We start from the raw sequence: 17,685 nt of genomic DNA, 5'->3' as shown, positions 1-17,685 counted from the left end.
CCGCTTCATTTCTGATTCAGCTTCCCACTTATAGCCTGGGAAAGTAGCACAGGATGGCCCAATCCCCTGCACTCCTGTGGGAGACCTGGAGGAAGCTCCTGGCTCCTAGCTCCTGGCTCCTAGCTCCTGACTCCTGGCTTGGGATTGGCTTAACTGTGGCCCTTGTGGTCATTGGGGAGTGAACCAGTAGATGGAAGATTGTTTTCCTCTCTATCTCTCTTTCTGTCTGTAAATTTACCCTTCAAACATAAATGAATAAATGTCATGACACAACTAACGTAGGTGGATCCTAGATATTTAAAAAGGCAAGGAAACAGATTTTTCCCTAGACCCCACAGAAAGAATGCTCCTGCCAGCACCTTCTGACTTTCAGGATTGTATAATGCTATTTGTTTTGTTTTAAGCAATTAAGTTTTATGCTAATTAGTTACAAAAGCAATAGAATATTAACACACATGATTCTTAATTAGTAGCATTTGTCTACAATCTCGCTATTATGAGAAAGCTAAGATAAAATGCTTGTATGTGAAGAAGCAGATATTACATGATGAAGAGTAGAGAAAGAGGTTACTGACATTAGGTCAGTAGCAGCATTTACAACTTGTGTCAATAATTGTTTAAAAATAAAAGCAATGACACCTGATCTGTAGCATTTCAGGTTTCTGAGGAGAAGATAGTGCTACCAGCTTATATCTTATAGCTACCAACCTGGTATAATGTCACTGACCAATTAGGAAAAGTCAGCAGTTTCTGCATGTGACTGGATGTGGATATGCACATGTGTTTTCAAAAACATGATTGGGCTTGTATGGAGTTTATTTTAAATAGAATGTCTCTCTGCTATTTTTCATAGCAGAAACTTAAGGGAAGTGAAGGAACCGTGTCTGCAGATAAAGGGAAGAAAAAAATATTTGAAGTGGAATAATGAGTGCAAACACCGAAGTGGAGTCTTTTGTGTTTGATGTAATGTAGGTGTGTGTGTATGTGAATGCTATTGTCTTAGTCTTTTGGGACTGCCTGTCTTTTGGAGCTGGTTAAAAAAAAGTAAGCACTGGATGGTTTGAAAGCAACAGAAAAATATCCCGAAAGTTCTGGAGGCTGAAATATATATCCTGGTGGATTTTATATATATATATATATATATATATATAGCCTGGTGGCAACATGATTGGGTGATTCAGAAATGATGTCCTTTAGCTGTGTCCTCACCTAGTGGAAAAGAGGAAGATAACATGCTGGTTCCTTTTTAAAAAATTAATGTTATTCCTGGAGTCTGTGTGCTCAGTACCTAATGTGATCCCAATGGCCTCACCTCCATCACATTGGTGATTTATGGAGAGCACTTAGAGGCTGGGAGCAGAGAAGTTCTCTTAGGTTGCTATAGATACTCTAAATTTTGAGGGAGATAGGAAACCACTGAGGGGGTTGAGGAAAAGAATGACATAATCTGAGTTAAATCTGGCTCTTCTCTTAAAAATATCAAGAAACCGGCTGGGAGACAGTCAAGAGTATGTTGCAATGATCCAAGTGAGAAATGGTGGTGGCTCAGCCAAGAGTGGTAGCAGTGAAAGTGGTGAAATGTGATCAGACACTCCAAGTAGGGCCAACACAATTTGCTGAACGATTCAATATGAAGTGAGAGAGGAACCAAGGCTGATTCTAACATTTGGCTTAAGTTATTGGCAAGATGGAAGTGCCACCACTGTATCATGAAGGAGGGTGGGAGGAACAGATTTAGGGTGCCAGGAAAGACCCAGAGCTAATTTTAGACATGTTACATTTAATATGGCTTAGAGTTCTCTTCCAAAGAAGAATTGAATTGAATAGGTGTGTCTGGAGTCTAGGGGACAAAATCAGCTGGAAGTATAAATTTGGCACTGAAAATCATAATATTGGATGTGATTCCATGGAAAATAGATGTAGAAAAGAAATATTGAGACTGAACCATGAGGTATTCTGTGATGTAGATATCAAGGTGACAGGCAGGAACCATAAGTAGCACTTGAAGGGCAATCAAAAAGGAATCACATATAATTAAATAAAATGTTATTTTTGAGCAAATAATTATAAACCCCAATAGTTACTCCCATCATTGCTCCAAAACCCCAAAGTCTGAGAATTAACCAGTGATTTAGCAGTGTTATTTATCATGTAGACCGAATCAACTTTGATGGATTGATAGGTACAAAAATCTGCACTAGCTTTGAGAAAGGATGGGAGAAAAATAATGGGAGAAATTGAATTCAGCCATCTAGTTTATCTGTAGAAAGGTAGTAGCTCTGGGTAGGGTCGAGTGAGTCTTCAAAGGATTAGAGATGTTACAGCATGAGTGTTATGGACTAAGGAGTTGATTAGCGCTCATTGAGCTGGGCAGAAACAGGAACTGGGCTTGTGGCTAAAAACACCTAGGTTAATTGGACTCATCTGTATCCAATATCCTGCTAAATTAGGACTTGAGGGGAAGAGTATATAAGGAGACGTAAAGGAGCAATAAAGTGAGGTTTCTCAGAGACTTCTACCATCACTGGTCTCCTGTTGGTGCTTCATCCCCAGACCCTCTCCATGTCCATGTTATTGGCTCTGCTTGTTGCAGCAAATGGCCTCCAACGTGGGGCATGGCACAAGGGACAATCTGAGGGACCCCTGGACCTATGAAGGTAAGTTTAGAATTAAAAATTTTGCAGGGGCATAAGTGATTTCATCCCCCAGATCTTCTCCCTGTCATGGGGCACAAGGGATAATCTGAGGGACCCTGGAAATCTGAAGGTAAGCTTAGAATTAACTATTTTGCAGGGGCATAAGTAAAACTTATCATGGAGCAAGAACTCGCTAAAGTGCAGATGATTAAGGGAATCAGAGATCTGCTCCAGAAACAAGGCACAGACACTATGCTTAAGGCCTCGCAGAAGTTTGTTGAAACTGTCTGTGACATATTCCCATGGTTTGCTGTCCTTGTAGCCACCTTTTACCTCTGGCGCTTGGTAAAAAATGCTTTGCCATCTTCTCAAGCGGTGGTGCAACCTTTTCTTGGAAAATTATCCGCAAGAAGGGGCAGGGAGTCACAAGGATCCCAAACCAGAGTGACAAGGAGAAGGAACCCCAGGCCAAAGTCTGGAGAAATTGCACAAAGAAGATTTTTGTGTCTTGTAACTCTTCAGGTTTCATTCGTGATATTTTCAAGAATGTGAAATTTTATCACAAATAACTTGGCATAGATTTAAACTCTAATGCACTATTAAATTATTTCAATGTACAAGTTAAATTAATATCGTGTTCATTGTATACAAAGCATTTTTATATGTTAACGTGATTCTGGTGTTTTCGACTGGTTATCAAATATCTCACTGCTTTAAATTGGTAAAGATTTTGAATTTGTTTTAAAGGTATTTGAGTGATTTCATGTCAATAACTTGAGTCTAATCTATATGTGTTATGCTAACTTCAACAACAAAAAATCTTGTTTCAGATGTTTTTAACCATCTTTAAAAAGGCATCCAAGAATTCAGGTTTCAAATTCTAGGACTTCCCATGGTATTCTTATGAACCCTCAAGATTGCAGACAGATTAATCTCCCATTTTGTAGAGACTGTTGTTAATCTGGTTGATTGAAGTTATATTAAGATTCTTGCCAAATGGACATGACACACATCCCAGAGTTTGGGATAACTAAGTGCATGTTACTGTCAATTCTTGCTCTGGATTTATTCTAGCTACTCCTCAGACAAGGGAACAAGTCAAGCATGCTCTAACCCATTGCTATGCATGTTTTCCAATGTTTTTCCTAATAGGGAACTTCCAAAGTTATTAAAACTGCTAATGGTCCTTGCATATATCAGCAGTAAATTTTCTGATTTTGCCGCCTCCCACCATATACAACTAATTACAGGCATTCCTTATAATCCTGAAGGACAAGGTATTGTGGAACGCGCCAGGCATGCTATTAAGGATTACTTTATTAAAACAAAAAAGGGTATTAAGGAGTGCTATGCTCCCCGTTTGAACCTTGTATTATTTATCTTGAATTTCCTAACATTGGATGCTGAAGGATGGTCTGCTGCAGATCATCATTGGAATCCATCTCAGAAGCAGAAGGGTTACATGATGTGGAAGGATACCTTGACTGGTCAGTGGCAAGACCCAGATTCTGTCCTCATATGGGGGCGAGGATAGGTCTGTTTTCCTAGAAAACGAAAATGGTCCCTGGTGGATTCCTGAGAGGCTTGTCCGGAAAGTTCCTGCAGCTGAGTCTCGTGAAAGTTCGCGTACTGGCCATGGTGATGGCATTTGAGTTGGAAGATCGACGGGAAAAACAAGTGTATTAGGTCTTTATATATTATATAAGTATTTTAGTATAATATTAACACCCCTCTTTTTTTCATATGTCTTTATGTAACACCTGTGGAAGTGCAAAATGTTTCCCAAGCCCAGGAACTGCTGTCTGCTCATTGCTACCACGCCAAAGATACTCCTAGCCATGGAACAGGATTACCAGCCTCCCCAAGTATGGTTTGTACAGCTGCAGCAGACAACACATTGAATGGGAGCCAGTGATGGGTAAGATGGACCGAGCACTGACCAACTAAGGGGTTCCTTCATGCTATGGAGATTCCCGATAATGGGTAAGGCTGATCATCTGAGAGTTCACAACCTGAGACACGCGCATTCAAGTGTGCTTTAAAACAAAAAAGTGGGACCTGTTGTGGGCTAAGGAGTTGGTTAGCACTCACTGAGCTGGGCAGGAACAGGAACTGGGCTTGTGGCTAAAAACACCTAGGCTAATTGGACTCATCTGTATCCAATATCCTGCTAAATGAGAATGTGAGGGGAAGAGTATATAAGCAAAGGTGAAGGAGCAATAAAAAGAGGCTTCTCAGAGACTTCTACCATCACTGGTCTCCTGTTGACGCTTCATCCCCAGACCCTTTTCGTGTCCATGTTACTGGCTCTGCTTGTTGGAGCACATGAATATGTTAATGAAAAATTAGAGAAGAAAGAAAATTCGTGATGCAGATAAGAGAAGGAAATTTTTCAACTGTCTTTAAGAAGACAGTGACGTGGGGCCCGGCGGCGTGGCCTAACGGCTAAAGTCCTCGCCTTGAACGCACCGGGATCCCATATGGGCGCCGGTTCTAATCCCGGCAGCTCCACTTCCCATCCAGCTCCCTGTTTGTGGCCTGGGAAAGCAGTCGAGGACGGCCCAATGCATTGGGACACTGCACCCGCGTGGGAGACCAGGGAGAGGTTCCAGGTTCCTGGCTTCGGATCGGCGCAGCACCGGCCGTTGCGACTCACTTGGGGAGTGAATCATCGGACGGAAGATCTTCCTCTCTGTCTCTCCTCCTCTCTGTATATCTGACTTGGTAATAAAAATAAATAAATCTTTAAAAAAAAAAAAAAAAAAAAAAAAGAAGACAGTGACATAGTAGACTAGCTGGCATCTCATCCCTGGAGCACATGAAAATGGGGGGGCGGTATGTGGAGAAATTTGGGCATGCAGAAAGTGTATTTAGGCTGTCTCAATTTTGTTAGTATCATTAATGCACTGTAAAAGTGATTTAGGGGGTGTGGGGAAGTTTGAGGATAAAAGAAAATGCAGGACAGTTACTTAAGAGAATGAATGAGTGAATGAATGAATGACCTTACAAAGTATTGAAAGCCGGCAGCAATCCTTAGAAATCATTTGTGCAGGTTGGGACATTTGAGACCAGACTCAAGTCTGTATGTGTGACTTTCTTTACCAGTACTAATGCATAGATTCAAGCTTTGATTTGAGTTATTCACGTACGCAGGATGTGAATTTAGTAAAATACGCATGAGATAAAAGGAGTGGCTAAATGGGTGAGGAGATGTTTTAAGGAGCGTTGTAATGATGCCATTGGACTAGAGGAGAAGGCACAGAATGTGCGTGTGTTAGCGGTATGGAAGAAACTTCGAGAAGACAGTGATCCCAAAAGCATCTAAGCCCTGGAGCTGGGACCCTGGAGGAAGTAGGTTCAAAAGCTATAAGATGGTGTGGCAGAGTGAGAGAAATGCTTTAACAGGAAGAGTAGCACGGGACAATGTCCAGGAGTAACAACGAGCCTCAGTGGCTCTTGGATATAACACATGATTCTTGGCAGATGTTGACAAAGGGAAGCCAGATAATTTGTACAGCACTGTTCTGGAGGTGATCACAGTGAATCCCAAGGGGTGGGGAAAGGAGGTCCTCAGACTAGTCCTATTATCACAGTCCAAATACTTCATGCAAATTGTCAATTCTTTTATAATTTTTTAAAGGATTTATTTTTATTGCAAAGACAGATATATAGAGAGGAGGAGAGACAGAGAAGAAGATCTTCCGTCTGATGATTCACTCCCCAAGTGACCACAACGGCTGGTGCTGAGCCAATCCGAAGCCAGGAGCCAGGAACTTCTTCCAGGTCTCCCACACGGGTGCAGGGTTCCAAGGCTTTGGGCTGTCCTCGACTGCTTTCCCAGGCCACAAGCAGGGAGCTAGATGGGAAGTGAAGCTGCCGGGATTAGAACCGGTGACCATTTGGGATCCCGGTGTGCCCAAAGTGAGGAGTTTAGCTGCTAGACCACCACGCAGGGCCCGCAAATTGTGAATTCTTCAGTCCTACTCAGATGTGGTGAATCAGAAGCTCTTTTGTCGGCACCCAGAAATGTTTTACAAACAGTAGCAAAGGGTAAAGTGAGTTAGCATTTGAATTACTTGTTAATGCTACTGCTTGGTTAAGTGGAAAGGGACCAGTATTTTGAGGAAATAACAATCAGGAAGACTACGCGCGAATGAAACTATGTGAAAGTGTAAACTGTTAGCTATCAACATCAGAAAATCATGCCTTGTTAGGAAGGAACTTAAAGAACACTGAGAAAACATCACCAACTTCGTAGTTATCTTCTCCGTTCATTGTTACTAAGCTCAAAACAAAATGACAACGTAGAGAGCAATAGCGGCCGTCTCAGTATACAATCTCTACGTAGTTCCAGGTTCAGAAGGGAACACACCAGCAATTAGAGCAGGAGTCGGCCCTTCCCAACGTCACGGGCGAGGGGCCCGCCCACCTTGGGCGCGTTCCAATCCCGCGTCTGGCGCCTCTAGGGGCGGGGCTAGCGCGAGGTGTACGTCACTGCCGAGCGCCGGGCGCTCTGTCGGCGGCGCGTTCAAAAGTTCCTGGGAGATTTTTGCTCCCGGATTCCCGTGTGGGTTGGTTCTCGGCCTCTCAGTCGGGGCTGAGTGGCCCTGGGTTTCTGAGGAGACCGCTTCCTGAGCTAGAGGATGGCACTCTCAAACACAGTCTCCCAGAAGGCGAAATTAAAGCGGAAGGCTCCCCGCAGTTTTCTCAAGAGGGTTTTTAAGCGACAGAAACCACACCTTCGACTGGAGGCGCGTGGCGACCTGCTGGTGAGATTCCAGTTCTGGGGCTGGGAGTGCACTGGGTGTGTGAGTGGGGTGTATGTGGTAGAGTAGGGATGGGTAGTGTGGGGGTGGTGAGGGAGGGGAGGGGATGTGGGGCGTGAGGTGAGGAGGGCCTATGGGGTGTACGTGGTGGGGGTACGTGTGTGGACTGTGAGATGCACGGGGAGTGTGGGGTGTGTGGTGGAGTAGGGGAGGGGAGGGGATGTGGGGTGTGAGTGGTGGAGGGGAGGGGAGGAGAGGGGCAGGGATGTAAGGTGCGAGGGTACATGGAGTGTGTGGTGGGGGTAGGCGTGTGGGCTGTGAGGTGTACGGGGAGAGTGAGGGGAGGGGAGAGGATGTCTAGTGTGGTAGGGATTGGGGGTGTAGGGTGTGTGGTGCTTGTGAGTCCAAAACGGTTGAAGATTAGCATTGGATTCCCGCTTTTAGTTTGTAAACATCGCACATTTGGTTCTTGAGAAGGGTTTGAAAGATATAGTCTGTAAAAAAAATAGATTTAGTTGTCCAGCATGCAGAAGTCACATGCCTTTGAAGTGCCTTTCTCTTTTTATATTGCAGGCTGTTTATCAAACACACTGCCCTGTTTCCTTTTAATAGGCCATGTAGAAAAGAATCTTGAGCAAAGCATTCTCTCAGGTGTAACTTCATTTGCCGAGATGCATAGTAGAGCATCTGTTTAGTTCAGTTTGTTTGGAAAGGCAGATATATATGGAGAGAAGTGTTACAGAGTGCGAGAGAGATCACACCGGACTCAGCTGTAAGATATTCAGGAGGAGTCTTCATTGCCCAAGTCTGGGGACAGCAGGTCCCGCTACACTCCAGGAACTACTGCACCCTGCGTGGCCGAAGCCAGGGGTTTTTAAGCCCTCACCTTGCAATTAGTTTGAAAGGTACACAGTACAGCCTTTTATCAGGAAGGAGGAAGGGAAGGTCTGGAGGCACCAAGTACTTCCCAGGAAGGATATAATTAACATTTCAGTGCTGTTAGGCCCCACCTTCAGGAACTCTTTGGGAGTACACAATTAGCTTCACAGACTCCACCAAGCCATGAACAGAGGGTGGGGGCATAACCACATTCCATTTGCCCAGTGTCAAGGAGTGCTGGCTATCATTGGCTGCACCCCATTACAGAAGGAAACAAAGATTTTCCATCCACTGGTTCATTCCCCAGGTGGCCAAAACAGCTGGAGCAGAGCTGTTCTCAAGCCAGGAGCAGGGAACTTCTCTGAATCTCCCATGCAGGTGCAGGGTGTCAACACTTTGGGCCGTTCTCCATTGTTCTCCAAGGCCACAGGCAGGAAGTTGGGAGGGAAGTGGAGCAACTGGGGCATGAGCCGGTGCCTATATGGGATCCTGGGCATGCAGCGGGAGAATTTAACCACTAATCCACCACACTGGGCCCTGTTTAGTTCAGTTTTAAGCCAGACACTAAAGCCTGTTCACCAGACTCTTGATACCTGAAGCTCTACTAATAAGTAGCCCAAAAGAGCACTATTCTCTTTTGGAATGTAGCATTAAGATCATTTCTCTAGGTTTACACCATAGGAAACACTTCCTGTGACTTGTCATGAGACCGTTTGAGTGAAACGGCCAGTGTAAGTGGGCACCTGCTTTTCCGTGAGATAGGGATAAGAATCTCAGATGTTAAGGGCATAGTTCTAGATGTGGGTGATGTCAAAGCCATACTTCATGATAGTCTTGAGCATGCATTGTTCAAGTTCTTAAATATCTTTACATCATCTTTTCTCTACAGCTTCTCGAAATTCTCTGCTGCCTCCCCATTTGTTGCCCACTTGCAGCATTTCTCTGTTTACTAGGTTGTAATGATCTCTTCCCCACCCCACCCCCGATTTCCTAAGAAGACAAAGCACAACAGCCCCGCCTAGCCCCTCAAAGGAGCACCTCTAACATCTGCCTTTTCTTCCCCATTGACTCTCCCATTAGAGAAGGTAATGCTGTTTTGTATCCTAAGCTGACAGTGATGGTGGTACTGCAGATTAGCTGAATTAACGTGAAGTTCATTTGCAAAACATTCCTGGTTAGTTTATTTTGAAGTTTTCATTGGAAATTCTAAATAGGGGAAAAGAAAATGCTTGAATAAGGATAGCCCCAAGACTGTTGGTTTGTGTGGATGGTCGAGCAGACCTTTTTCAAATAATTGTTTGTGTCTCATGTCCACTTATTTCTGCACTAAAGTGACCTGTGGACAGGCAAACTCTATAGCTGGATGGCAGAGAGAGGAGTTGGGATTTCAGGCAGCTGGGCCTGTGGAGTTGGGGAGTGGAAGTTCTCCAGACCACCAACTGTTTCTACCTGGTGTGTTTGGTTTTGCTTGTGTGACCTTTACTGTCTTTGTATTCTGTGCTTATGATTTTCTGCTTGCCTTGTGCTCACAATGTTGCTACACTTAAAGCAGGACATTTTGATTTTGTCTCAGAACTTGATCCACAAGAAGAATGTTTATCATGGTGGTGACATAGTACAGCAGGTTTAGTCACTGCCTGTGACTCTGGAATACCTTGGGGGTGCAGGTTGAAGTCCCAGCTGTTCCAATTCCAATTCAACTACCTTTTGATGCACTTGGTAAAGCTTCAGTTTGGCCACTGCAGCCATTTGGGCGTTGAACTAGTGGCTAGAAGATCTGTCTTTCCCTCTAACACTGCCTCTCAAATAAATATTTTTTAAAGAATATATATGTCATACTTATAGCTGTTCTTAGTGTTCTTTACAAGTTTGTTTTGATGCCGTCCAGTGTACTGTACAGCTTGTCCAGGGGAAGGAACCAATTTGCTTTCTGTGTCCTGATATTTTTAGCTGTCCTTTTTTCATGGCATTTCTTTTGCATGAATATGATCTTTGACCAATTGCAATTCTTTCAAAATTAAACTCAGAAGCTGTCATCTGTTTGCCTTTAATTTCTTCATTTCCCCTACTGGGTTGCATACTTGGGGACTGTTTATGTTTTTAGTGTTGAGTGTAATATGTTGAAATTTAAGCGTTGTTGGATATGTATGGTAGCTCAATGTGGAGTGATAAAATTTCTAGTCCTTAATTCATAATACATTTGTTATTTTATGGTTTTGCATCAACTTTTTGGTTTCCTTTTTATTGCTTGTTTTATTTTGTTTTATGTGCCTGCTTCGAAAAGTTCATGGGAATGGGATTAAAATTTAGGTTCATTTTGCTGCAAAAAATTGAAATCAGTGCATATGAGGGGATCTTAAACTGTTGAAAAATGTGTATTATGAAACTATGGATTTCTGACTTGTTTTATTAAACAACAAAGGTTTTCATTTTATTTCAAAGGCAGAGATAAATAGGTATCTTCCTTCTGCTGATTTACTTCCGAAGTAGCTGCAACAGCCAGCTTGGGCCAGGCCAGAATCAGGAACCAGGAGTCCATGGGTGGTAGCAATCCAATTACTTGAGCCATAATCTGCTTGTTCCTACAGTGTGCATTAACAGGAAATTAGAATTGGAAACGGCTAGGAATTGAACCCCAGTTTTGTGGTTGGGATGTGTCTTGACCCTTCTGTCAAAATGTATGCTCTTCAAATTTTTCTTTGCATCATTAGTCCATTTTTTTTTCAACAGACTTTTGAAGTACCGTTTATCTGTCTCCAGAGTCAGTATTGTAGAAAGATGGAACATTTATTGAGTTTTAATAAGTTGTCCAATTATCTTGTGGCTCAGTTTACTTTCTTCTTTGTCACATGAATTTTTGTTGTAAATACCTAGTTGCTTGTGGTTATATTAAATCTGGAAGTGCTATGACTTTGGAAGGAAGAAGTCAGTGACCGGGCTGTAGTTTAGCTGAGACTGTCAGATAGACATTTCTTTGTAAATTATCTTTGGGTTCCCCTCACCTTTTTTTTGGTAGCAAAATTCTTGATGAAATGGCTTATGTTTTTCATGTTTGAGTGCCTGGATAAATGCCTGGAACTAGTTTTCTGATCGTTTTACTTTAAACCTTAGAATGTTTGAGTGACATCACTCAGACAGGTATAGGTCACTTAAAACAATTATTATAATAGCTAATAAGTATTAATTTGCTACCCATGGAGAGGAAGAGGGAAGGGTATCCCCATGTAGTGTGAATCAAGTCTCAGAACTGTGTGGATTGCCTAGCATTTATTTAAATTTCCCCCTCTGTATAAGAGGTATGGAAGAATCCGCTCTTCAGTAATGATCAGCAGCCTCCTTTGTGCTGCATGTGGACTGAAAGGGTGCTGGTGAAACAGAAAAAGGCTGCGCAGTGTTCTTGTCTTTAGGCTATGTCAAATGAGAAATCATAGCATCAAATTGCAAAGTTAGGAAATGTAGGATGCTGTTAACTAATGTAACCTTATATCCAGAGGAAGTTATAGGCGCATCAGGGAACTCTCCAAATCAGTGGAATGCCTGCAGGAGGGCTGCTTTTGAATTGTGGGAGAACTAAAAGAAGACTGAAGTGTGGAACTAGAAACTTAGGAAGTTTAAGAGCTGAAATAGGAAAGGCTTAGCCAATCGAGATTTAAAGTTAAGAAATTAGGAATATAATCTCAGAGCACTTAGAAGCTGTCTTTTAAAGTAGAATATAGGTTCATTGATGGAATTGTGCTACATGAGGAAATGTTTTTGCTACTAAATCTGATGCTCCTCACAGTGCACATTAGCAGTTGGGAATTGGGAGTGGAGCTGGGCCTCAAAGATTTTCAACTACGGGATATTAATCTCCAAGGCAGTATTTTAAATGTTGAGCCAAATGCCTACCCTTATTTTGTATTTTTATTTTGAAATAATAGATTCTCAAGAAGCTACAAAATTGTGGTTTCTATGTGCGTTTCACTCAGCTCTCCACAGTGCTAATATCTAGCTATACTTCTTTGTAGGTTTATGTATCATTAAAAGCGTATATGTTTGTTTTGTGGTAGTTTTTGCAGGACAAGTAACTTGACTTTTCTATGTATTTTGCAATTCAGCAAATGTAAAAATAACATCTTGAACACTTTAAAACTTGTGGTTGAAATCTCTTAGGATGAGAGCCTAAGTTGCTGACGTCTTTTGATTTTAAAATTTAGATGACTGATTTAAATACATGACATCAAAAACAGGGTTATTGTTATTAATAGAGTCCTACATAAACTTTAATACATAGGAATGCTTTTTTTTTTTATTTGGAAAGTCAGATTTATAGAGAAAAGGAAATACAGAAAGATCTTCTATCTTCTGGTTTACTCCAAGTAGATGCATTGGCCGGAGCCCAGCCAATCTGAAGCCAGGAGTCATGAGCTCCTGCCAGGTCTCCCACTTTGGTGCAGGATCCCGAGGCTTTGGGCTTGTCTTCTACTGCTTTCCCAGGCCACAGGCAGGGAGATGGGTGGAAAGTGGAGCAGCTGGGACATAAGACAGGAACCAGAGTCTTTATGGCATTCTGGCATTAGCAAGGCTAGGACTTTAGCCACTAGGCTATGGCAGTGGGCCCTGGGATGCTTTCCGATACTGTTTTTGTTTATGGTCTTTGGTCTTCTGTATGTAGCTTTATTTCGTTTATTGCAACGATTCAGTCTTTGGAACCTATGATTATATAAGTTAAACTGGATCAGATCCTAAATAACTTTAAAAAAAATTAGAGATTGGCATAGTGGGTAAATTACAGCATATGGCATCCTGTAGGCTGGTTTGTGGCAATGGTTGCTCCACCAGAATTCACCTCGCTGCTCCTGGCCTAGGACAAACGGCAAAAGATGACCAAGTGTTTGGGCCCTTGTCACCTATGTGGGAGATCCTGATGATACACTGTCTTCAGTCTGTTCCAGTCTTGACTGTTGGAACCATCTGGGGATTGTAGCAAGAATGGAAAATTTTCTGTCTGCCTGTCTCTAATGCTTTCAAAATAAATAAATCAGTCTTCTAAAAAATTAGAAGTATTTTGGGATTTTCAGTTTTTACAATGCATCATTCAAAGCATCAGTATTGGAGTCTAAAAATCCATTTGAATTTTTTTTTTTCTTTTGAAGGTTCATCTGAACTGTTTACTCTTTGTTCATCGATTAGCAGAGGAGTCCAGGACAAATGCTTGTGAGAATAAATGTGGAGTCATTAACAAGGATCATGTACTGGCTGCTGCAAAGGTGAAATACAAATTTACTTTGTTCAGTAATTAACAAATAACCACCTGATTCTTAACTTTTGACTGGTTTAGGTAACTTATTCAGCTTCGTTGAAAGAGTTGGGCTTTTCATGACAATAGAATTTAATTACAGAGTTATTTTTCCCCATAGATGCAATGAGCTATTTTTCCCCATAGATGCATCTATTGGGTTCCGGCTCGTAAGATTAATGGCTGTTTTCATACCATCATTTAGGGAAAAATGAATGTTTGACCACTAATATTTAGGCAAAGACAGTTTATCATTTTAAATTTTATTAGATCTTCTTGGTAGTTTATACTTATTCCAATTACCTAATTATTTAGTTTTCTAACTCTTGAGATTTAAGTGCCTTATGAATGAAATCTTTTATAAGGTGAGAACTTGCATTTTATTCTTATTTCTATTTTTTGTAAAAATATGTTGCTCAGGAGAGAGTTTTCCAAATATGTGCTGGAGAACAAAAGAATTACTAAATGTTACCTCAACAGCCTCTGTGCTCAGATAGATGTGGATAACTAATATACTTTACCTCCTGGTTAGTCGTAGTGTTTTGTTTGTATGTCTTCTTCAGTCACAGTGGTATTGTTTATGAATAAAAATGAACAAGAAAGTGGCCACCATGATTGATAGAATGATGGAGAGAACCTTTTTTCTTTAAGCACACATTTAATTATGAAACTGAAGAATACCAAAGGAGAAGAGGAATATTTACAGACTCACCAGAAAGTGCAGTCATAGTTCAGAAGTCCAGTGTACCTTTTATTCAGTTTCACATGGTGGTATTATATCACTCAAGTTATACACAGTTATGAAAGATTATGAGAAGCTGCTTTAAGATTATGTGAACTGGCCTTTTTCAGTATCCAAGGTAACATCTTGTAGAATTGAGAATTGCAGGTCTAGGTGATAGACCTGTGGATGGCTTCTGTAAAAGGCTCCCTGTGCATTTTCTGGCGTTCCTTCAGGGGTTTGACTCCTTTTGCACATAGGAACATTGCAACAAGTTTGTAGATGTTTAAACTAAAACTACTGTCTGCAGATAATACATGGATTAGAAGCTTGAAGACTATGTCATCATTTTAAATTTAAGGTTTTTTTTTGTCTAGTTAGTAAGCCAGATTGTACTTACCTAAAAATAAATTAATCTAAAATGTTGGAGAGATGCTGTCCTTAATATTCTTAGCCTTTTTATAATTGAAGCTTTCATTTTCCTCCTTGTTTTTGCACAGGCTATGTATGTATTTTGAAAATTGTCTACTTGATGAAGCTGTTCAGTATAAGATAAGCAATTTTGGTCTCCAAATTAAAATTCTACCTCAAATATAAAATTTTTGGCATTGCGCTGAATTTTATTTTATCATTTGTGAAATTCCTGAACTGTAATAGATTTTTGGGTCTTAAAACATTGATCTCTGGATAAATTATCCAAAAACCCTCAATATGAAGTGACTGATCTGAATTCCTTTTTGCTTAAAGAAATTAACATCTGCAATGAATCGGGTTTTGAGAGTGTAAGCATTTTTCATGTTCATTGAGACATGGAGAGAAATCTCACTCTACTGATAAGGCTAAAGTTTTCTAATCATCTTCTAAATTGGACTTTTCAACTTGTTTACAAACAGCTTTCTTCAAACTATGAATGTGGAACTACTTACTTTTCATTGAGGAATTATTTTATTTTCCGTAGGCATAGTATAATCCTCGTTTTTTTTCTCCCCTTACAGGTAATTCTGAAGAAGAGCAGAGGCTAGAAGTCACAGAACAGTGTCTTGAAATACCATGTGTTAGTCTGGGTGGTAACAGGTCATAAGAGCATTTCCTCTGGATCAGTTTATAATATGGATTACTGAAATACTGGGTAGTACAACAGAACTTGATTTGTGTATTTTGCTGGGGTTTCAATATTTCAAGTAAATGCTTAAGTCTTTTTTGTTTCATTTTTTACATTTTTTGTTTTATTCATTCTTTTAGGTGCTCTCTAGTTAGTTCTGTTTTATTAAGATTGCAAATGTTTTACATGCCAAAATTAAAATTTAAGCATAAAGTAGCTTGAAGAGATGCACTTCTTAGTAGCTATATGTATTTCAGTTTAGCTATGATTATAGAATTAATTTGCTCTTTAAAGAATAAAATAAAGTTAAATGTAGGTGTAATTTAAATGCTAGTTTCTACTTTTTAATTCAGTCTACTTTTGTTTTATAAACATCAACCACGTTTTCCAAAATGTGCCCTAATAGAAATTACAGAGCAAATGACTTACTTATTTTTTTTTCAAGTACTATAATTTTAATAGGTGTTTTCCTTTTGAAAAGTGATTTAAAAGTGTATTGCGTATTATCCAAGTTATTAGTTTTAATTTAGAAATAATTATAGATTGCAAATTGGAGTTACAAAGGCAGCATACAGAGGTGATACATTCTGTTTCTTGCAATGGTTGCATCTTGCAATATTATAGCATAATATCAAATATAGGAATTTGACATACGTTTAGTATGTTTGTAGTTACACATTTTATCACATGTAGATTCAGGTGACCAGTATTACACTCAATGTGTATGTAACTGTTTTATTACCACAGATATCTCAGTTTCTTAGTTACAACTCACCCAACATGTCTGCTGCCCACGTTCCTTGGCGAACACCAACTTTTCTCTCTCTGTAGTTACGGCATATGAATGAAATCATGTAAGAAAAGATCCTTGGAAGCTTGCTATTTTCCTGCATATCTGTCAAACTATTTCAAGTATCAGTAGTTCATTGTTTTACTAAGAACACGTTTCACGGTATATATATTATGTGTGTAGCACAGTTTGCTTAATCACATTGCACATTTTTGTTATTTCCAATTTTGATGTATTATAAATAAAATTATAATGAAGAATTTGTACAGATTTTTATATACACGTTTTCACTCTGGTATAATTGCCTGGTTATTTGTCTACTGAGTTAAATGGTAAGTGTACATTAAGTTTTAAAAGCACAGCTAGGATCTGGTGCTTTGGCACGAAGTATCAAGTTGCCTCTTGCAGTTTTGGCATCCCGTATTATAGCTGGTTTGAGTCCCAGCTGTTCCGTTTCTGATCCAGCTTCCTACTGTTGCCTGAGAAGGTGATAGAAATGGCCCAAGTACCTGCGTTCCTGCCTCACAAGTGGGAGGACTAGACAATTCCAAGCTCTTTGCTTCTGTCAGGCGTAGCTTCAGGCATTATAGCCACTTGGGGAGGGAAACAGATGGAGGCGCTCTCCTTTTCTCTTTTCTTTTTCTCTCTTTTCAAATAAATAAGTCTTAAAAAAAGAAATAGCCAAACTGCTTTCCAGAGTAGCTGTATAATTTATTTTACATTTCTGAGTTTCATCTTTTTCTTGTGCATTTTCCTAATGACTAGGCTTAATTAAAGCTTCTATAAGAAAATGAATCTCCTTAAAAATTAACATTAAGTTTATTTCTCGAAGTTGTAGTAGCTGGAAGTCTGAGGTCCTGGTGCCAACAGAATAGATTGAAATGCAGAAGCTCTTCTGGGTTGTCGCCTGCTGATTAGTACCCTCACATAGAAGCAAAGAGAGCCCTTTAGATTTTTCTTAGGAAGGCACAAATCCCAATTTTGCCAGTTATGACAATTGCCTCCCAAATGTTCTAATAATCATAATAGGATTAGGACTTTATATGTAAATAGGAGGCCGTAAATATTCTGACCATTATAGCTAATGATGTGGAACTTTTTGCGTATGCTTATTTGACTTCTGTGTTTGCTTTGGTAAGCTGATTCTTGATATCTCTTACCATTTTCTGCTTGAGTGGCTTACTTTTTCATTTTTGATGTTTGAGAGTTCTAGGTGTAAATTTTTGTCAAATATGTTCGCAAAGGTTTTCTTCTAGTCTGTACCTTGTCTTAAGATCTACAGATCATACTTTTTTTTAATTACTTGAAATGACTTCTTTAAAAAAATTTTTTTTATTCAGTATCTGTATAGCTCAAGAATCAATTCATTGAAGTGTCTATTCTTTGTGATTCCTGGGATTTCTAAACCAGTTCCTTATATCATCGACCATGATACCGTCCTGGGAGCAGTAGGTAAATCCTGAGGATCCCTTTATGCACTTTATATTAGAGTTAATATGAAATTAAGTAGTTA

General features: G+C 40.2%; 1 protein-coding gene across 2 annotated transcripts; it reads left to right on the top strand.

The window, feature by feature from the left end:
* The first annotated feature begins 7,207 nt into the window (after window positions 1–7,207).
* Window positions 7,208–15,488, top strand: CENPW (centromere protein W). Of its 2 annotated transcripts, XM_004587225.4 has the most exons (3): window positions 7,208–7,405; window positions 13,417–13,530; window positions 15,276–15,488. In XM_004587225.4, the coding sequence occupies exons 1-3, from the start codon at window positions 7,280–7,282 to the stop codon at window positions 15,300–15,302; spliced, it is 267 nt and encodes an 88-aa protein (XP_004587282.1). In that variant the 5' UTR covers window positions 7,208–7,279; the 3' UTR covers window positions 15,303–15,488. The 2 variants fall into 2 exon arrangements, with proteins under 2 accessions (XP_004587282.1, XP_036350076.1); XM_036494183.2 differs by lacking the exon at window positions 15,276–15,488 and having other exon boundaries at window positions 13,457–13,534.
* Window positions 15,489–17,685: the final 2,197 nt, after the last annotated feature.

Source organism: Ochotona princeps, chromosome 1 (assembly GCF_030435755.1).
Source record: "Ochotona princeps isolate mOchPri1 chromosome 1, mOchPri1.hap1, whole genome shotgun sequence".
In the NCBI taxonomy this organism is placed as follows: domain Eukaryota; kingdom Metazoa; phylum Chordata; class Mammalia; order Lagomorpha; family Ochotonidae; genus Ochotona; species Ochotona princeps.
Note: the sequence above shows the minus strand (reverse complement) of the source record. Positions and strands in the feature narration are given on the sequence as shown.

Coding starts and splice junctions, on each gene's coding strand:
- CENPW (XM_004587225.4), top strand. CDS start 7,280: ATGGCACTCTCAAACACAGTCTCCCAGAAGGCGAAATTAAAGCGGAAG. Junction 7,406..13,416: donor AGGCGCGTGGCGACCTGCTG/GTGAGATTCCAG, acceptor TTTCTTTTGAAG/GTTCATCTGAACTGTTTACT. Junction 13,531..15,275: donor ATGTACTGGCTGCTGCAAAG/GTGAAATACAAA, acceptor CTCCCCTTACAG/GTAATTCTGAAGAAGAGCAG.